The 6,218-nt window shown below is 38.3% G+C and overlaps 1 protein-coding gene across 1 annotated transcript; it reads right to left on the bottom strand.

The window, feature by feature from the left end:
* Positions 1–370: 370 nt before the first annotated feature.
* Positions 371–5,969, bottom strand: LOC107770328 (uncharacterized). The gene is made up of 3 exons (XM_075219090.1): positions 3,619–5,969; positions 2,201–2,236; positions 371–1,114 (listed from the first exon to the last, which is right to left on the bottom strand). The coding sequence occupies exon 1, from the start codon at positions 5,912–5,914 to the stop codon at positions 3,629–3,631; it is 2,286 nt and encodes a 761-aa protein (XP_075075191.1). The 5' UTR covers positions 5,915–5,969; the 3' UTR covers positions 371–1,114; positions 2,201–2,236; positions 3,619–3,628.
* Between the last annotated feature and the right edge of the window lie 249 nt (positions 5,970–6,218).

The raw sequence follows: 6,218 nt of genomic DNA, 5'->3' as shown, positions 1-6,218 counted from the left end.
GATTAACTTTATCCCATGTTTGGTTCAGGGTATTAGCGAATCCTTAGTTAACTTTTACAGTAAAATGGTACGATTAGTTATCCCATATAGAAGGTGGGATAACTAATCCCATGGGATATCCCACCCGATCCGTATATCCTGGGATATCCCACCATTGTAACAACCCCTAAGTTCTAAATTACAAATTCAGGATACTTAGTCCTAAAATTTGGGTGAATTTGCCAATCTTTAAATACATTGTAAATTGTGGATATATTTTAAACAACGGGCTTAAAAGTGGCTACTGGTGCACTTCTCCCGCATATATTCCAGTAAAAATTGATACTTATGGTCCTACTTGGGCCTCAATCGCATGGTAAAAACCTAAAACCAAAATGAAGAGCAGAACACCAAGAGAAAAATTAATTTCTACCATTAATATCCCCAAGTACACAGTGGCAGAGAATTGCAGAACCAGGAATTCTGAGAAGGGGATTTAAAAAAGAAACATAAGTTGCAGAACCAGGAATTCTGAGAAGGGGATTTAAGAAAGGAACATAAGTGTCATATTTGAGGCTTGAACTTGTGACTTAAAGTAATTTCTAAGTCACCTTTACCGCTACACTAGAAGTTCTTTATGTCAAGGGGATTCAACAATGGAATATTTTATGTGTAATTGTTTTACTCTATTAGCACTTCCTACGAGGGGATTCAATTGAACCCCCTACATGCAATATAGGGATGCCCCTTGCAAGTACACAGCTGTTCAAAGAGACAAAATTAACTATCTAAGATGCGATAATTAGGAATAACATAAGATACATGAGAAGAGAGTGGTCAAGGAAAATGATTTAGTACTTCGGAATAGAGCAACAGTACCTGCAATGTTGCAACGGAGAAAAGTGCAATCCCAATATTATGATGGCCACTATACTGAACACCCTTTGACTCACTTCCAAGCTTGAGACCTAGTTGCCCAGCCAGCAACCGCAATGGCATAGGCAGAAAACTGGCAAGTAACATGAAGATAAAACCATGCCGGATTTGAAGACTGGAAAGTTTCCACGTACCTTGCAATGACAATACAAATTGGAAATAGAATTTCCCAACTAATAGCATTGAGGACTCCATGTACCTGTATCAAAATTATAGAACTTATTGCTTGTTCCCCACTCCAGTCTCCAGCAAAAATTGTTCTACTATCAATACATAACAATTTTGATATGACCACAAAAAAAAATGGCCTTTAAGTCTTTGTCTGTAGATAGCATAGTGCCATAATTTGCTTCAAGATCCTCAAGACAAAACCTAATTCTTAGACCAAAATTTTTGTTTAGAAGTTCTTTAATTTTGTTCCACGAATGATGGAAACTTTAGAACAGGTAAAAGACAGGGAATAAATACAAAGTTAGCAATGAAAATAAGATTAATTCCATTATTTCCAAAAAAAAACTGAAACTGTTTTCGATCTTTCGTGCCTATTAGGTGCCAATTGAAGACAAAAAACACGAATAAACAATTTGGGGATGCCCGAAAATGTAATTTTTCTTCCTTTCAGTTCCCACAGGATATCCTTAGATTACAAAGCCTTTAATTTGCATAAGATAAAGCTCAAAAACATTAACTAAAAGGTCAATAATGATTCAGAAAATTATATTACTAGTAATAAGTGTGGTTTGACGGTAGTCATTCCTAAGAAAATGTTTCTCATGAGAAGTCATTTTCTGGTGCCTCGTTATCAACAAAAATATTTTCCAACAAAAAGGAGGAAATGACTTCCATCACTTATGCGCGAAAGTCATTTTTTACAACTACCTTGATTTCTAGTTTTATATTACTTGTTCCAACTAATACTTTTAGACATTAATATTTATTACTCAAAATTTTCATCAAAATCATTCAGGAAAAATACCTGCAAATAACTTGCTACATCGATATATAAACATATCATTTAGGAAAAGTAACAAACCACAAGCAAAGTGTACTGAACAAAGTTACAAGAAAAAGAAGGACATGAGATGATGTTCGACAAAATAAGATAAATGCATTAATGGAGGGCAAAAACTAATAGCGACATGTTGCAAATATTTAACCCCACGTGAAGCCAAATTTCCAGGATTATTTGTCATCTAATAATTGAGATACGAATAGCACAAATGGGAAAAAATAAAGATAAAAATTTATACATGCAGTGAAGGGTAATGACAAACTGGTTACTTACTGGAATCTGGAAGTCAAGATTCAGATCCCTCATCATCTTTAGTTGTAAGATCATCATCATTTATCCATGGACGAGGAAAGAAAATGACGGCAGTCAGGTTCTGATAACATTGGGAAACTAAAAGATTCGTATACAATGAAAGAAAGTCACTCATAAGTATTATCAATGAAGAGCCAGCTTCCCACTTCTTTACAAATATCAGATATCCTCTATATGACAAAAGTTTCAATAAAGGAATATCAAAAAGAATATCGATTGAATTTTCACAATCGACGACTTCATTCCATCCATTAATATTTATAAAGATGAGATGGAGACCATAAAGAAGGGACTCGGGGATAAATGTACTTGATGGATTGCCGGGGTTGACAACATGACAAGCTTCAGGGTGGGTACAGTTTTCTTTAAAGTACTCTCCAACCATTTTGAAAATTGAGAAATTATGAAATACATTAACCGATCACAATGAGATAAAGAAGGCAGATAATATTTTGAAACTCTCAAGCTCATTATACAAAACAGCTGCAATATTTTGGTTAACATTATGTGCCGAAGTACCAAATTATAAAGTTATAACTTGCTCAAAATCAGATAAACAATTGGGAATGAGGTTTACCAAATTTTTATTTTCATTCTTTTGGGTTGAGGGGGTTTCCGTTGATGATACTGATATCTTGTCTCTTCTTGTTTTCTTTACGTCTTTCTGAGCCGAGGGTCTATCAGAAACAGCCTCTGCCCCGTCAGGGTAGGGGTAAGGTCTGCCGTCTGCGTACACATTACCCTCCCCAGACCCCACTTTGTGAGATTTTACTAGGTTGTTGTTGTTATTGTCTTTTGGGTGAGGGGTGGGGATGGGGTTAAGTGACATGTTATGAACACTTAGCCAGAAGAGAGGCAAGAAGAATATGCCATTTTAGTAGCCGTGGAGAAACATTTCAATTGTCAAGTGGAGGACATCCAAATGGACCAAAAGAAAAAGTAGGATTGCTGTTGTGACAGCACTCTACAAATCTAGACAACTATCACACAATGCGGGAACAACATTTACAAAAGCCTGGAATAATTCAGACTCTAATAGAGATTTCTTAGCAATAAGCATACAACTAGCTCATAATTAGTGACCAACAAAGAACATATACATGTACATTATCTAATTATCCGAGGAAGGGAAAAAGGAAAAGTAAAGAACTGTTAGAAAATCATGTTTGTTGGAACTTTGCCAGGTAGAGTTTAGACATCACTATCCTAAGCCTTGAACATTGGCCAGAGATTTTTTTTTTTGATAAGAAAAAGGATAACATTGGCCAGAGATTTTTAGCAGCTGATGAAAGACGAACATTTCTGAGACTATGAAATCACTTCTAGAATGGCTATATACACTAGAAAAATGGAAACTAAGGTAGAAAGTAATGCCTGACCAACACAAAACTATCTCTGCCAGTACAAGGAGGACGAAGGATGAAAACCAACTGCTCGTGAGCCACTGCTTTGGTATAGTTCAGTTGCTGGAACAGTATCAGCAAACTGATATGGTGGCGGTATGGTGTTTGGCAACCCCGTAGAGCCTTCCAAGTATGGTAGAGGCCTATATGTATTACCGGTTATGGTGTTTGGTAACCCAACAGAGCCTTCCAAGTATTGTGGTGGTCTATTAGAATCACCAGGTATGGTGTTTGGCAAGCCCTTAGAGCTTTCCATGTATGGTGCAGGCCTATAAGCATTACCAGTTATGGTGTTTGGCAACCCTGCAGAGCCTTCCAAGTATGGCGGTGGCATATTAGAATCACCAGGTATGGTGTTTGGCAACCCTGCAGAGCCTTCACCAGGTATGGTGTTTGGCAACCCCGCAGAGCCTTCACCAGGTATGGTGTTTGGCAACCCTGCAGAGCTTTCCATGTATAGTCCAGGCCTATAAGTATCGCCAGCTATGGTGTTTGGCCCTTCCAAGTAGGATGATGGCCTATAAGCATATCTGTGGGAGGGCAGTCTGTCATACACAGTTGCATCACCATGCGATCCATATAACTGACCAGCATGACTTTCTAACTGCTTGGGTGTACTATCAACTCGACTCCCTCCAAGACTTCCAGCATATGAGCCTCCTAGCGGAACAACATCCATGCCTGCATGAATACCATCAGCATTTGCTAATATACCTGCTCCAGGTCCACCCATGGCCACACCTGAGCTAATAACATTTTCACGTAGTGGGCTTGCAACAGGTCCATGCAATTCCGAAGGGGAAATATAATAACCATAATTGTGGCCAGCAGTTCCACCACCTTCTAACAAGGTGTTGTTGCTATTGACATGATTAACAACTCTTTGATGTTGTGGCGGCCATGGATTTGGAAAATGTGAGTGTTTCACTTCTTTGTTGCTCAACCACTCAGTTTCATCAATTTTTCTCTTATGCAATTCAGCAATTTGTTGTGCTATCTTCTGTTCAGCTATCTGCTTATGCTTATCGAATTCAGCAATTTCTCTCTTCAAGCTCATTATTTTCATATTGATTTGCCACCCAGGAAGAAGCTTTGAAGGATCAATCTTGTGAGAATCCAAACATTTGATGACTGAATTCAAATCAGATAAATACTTCCTTTTTACTCCAAAATTAGCATCAAGTGAACCTTGTGATCGTTTCATTTTGTCAAACGAATCTTTAGACTCTCTTAAAAATGATGTCAAAAGTTTCTCAGGGTTAAATTTGTCCTGAATTCCAACACTATAGACAATATGAACAGCGTCAAAGACTCTCTTGTTCTTCACCATTTCCTCTATTATTTCCGGAAACTTTGCCATGAGAACATGTGAATTCCTAAGGGCAACAGAAATCAACTTGAGGTTACTTACCTGAAGTAAATTTATGATATTCGCATTTGTAAATCTATGTGGAACCCCGAAACAACCAATAAGCAACAGCAAACCACGGGCATCAATTTCTTGAACCTGTAGTATACCTCCTTCAGAATTCAACCTCTTCAACCAGGCTAAAGCTGCTTGCTCTGCCTCTTCCTTCACCCATTTATCAATCTCAAATCCCATCCCCATCAATAACTCCAAAAGCAATACTTTAGCCATCCTTCCCCGGATCAAAGGTAAGTCATTAATATACCCCTTGCTCCCTTGAATATAAAACTTACCAATAGATTCCAGTACAAGCCTCGCAGGTTTGGGCGAACGTTTTAGTGCCTTAGGGACTTGTACACGCAATCCGTGAATGTCTGAGAGATGTGTTAGCATGTACTTCCGCAGACCATCACTATTCATCGTTTCGCAAAAACTTTCCAGGTCTGGACGAGGCGATTTCACTTTCTCCTCCTCCTCTTCCTCTTCCTCGTCTTCTTCTTCTTCTCCTCCTCCTCCTCCTTCTTCAGAGGAGTCAGATTCCGATGCAGCTGCTGGCGCTGATGATGGAGCGGGTAAATGAGTGGTTTTAGTTGTCTGAGGGGGTAGCAGCACAGAATCGATTGAGGTTCGAATCGAATCAATGTGTCGTTGTAGCTCACTGAAGCAATGTTGGAAAGCGGAGAGGGAGTCGGAGATATTGCGGAGATTGGCGATGATCGATTCCGATTGTTGCTGCTGCGACACCAATTGGGTGTCGAATGGTGGTTGCGACACTGGCGTCGCTGCGCCGGGATCCGCCGGTTTATCCATCGTATTATTCATCAAATTCACATTTTTCCTAATAATGGAATCGTAACTCAACATGTCACACAGTCACAGTATGACTTAACAGTCATTTCTCCTTTGCAAAAACCCAAAATTGGATAATCTAGCGTTTGGGCTCCCATCATACGGTGGACGTGGTGAAATTAAAAAATAGCCATATTTACAAATAATAATTAAAAAATAACTATAATTTTAAAACTAATAAAAATTTAGCCATTTTTCTTGTAAACATAAATTTAAATAAAAATACTGTTTAAAATCCGAAAAATATTCCAGTATATTTTTTTTACATGTGAACTTCCAGTATAATATAGTACAGTTTCAGCATAATATACTGGAGTTC

The sequence above is a fragment of the Nicotiana tabacum genome, chromosome 8 (assembly GCF_000715075.1).
Source record: "Nicotiana tabacum cultivar K326 chromosome 8, ASM71507v2, whole genome shotgun sequence".
Classification (NCBI taxonomy): domain Eukaryota; kingdom Viridiplantae; phylum Streptophyta; class Magnoliopsida; order Solanales; family Solanaceae; genus Nicotiana; species Nicotiana tabacum.
The sequence above is the reverse complement of the archived record's forward strand: the minus strand, read 5'-3'. Positions and strand labels throughout refer to the sequence as shown.

Excerpts from the sequence above, each read along its gene's own strand:
- LOC107770328 (XM_075219090.1), bottom strand. The coding sequence starts at position 5,914 with ATGTTGAGTTACGATTCCATTATTAGGAAAAATGTGAATTTGATGAAT.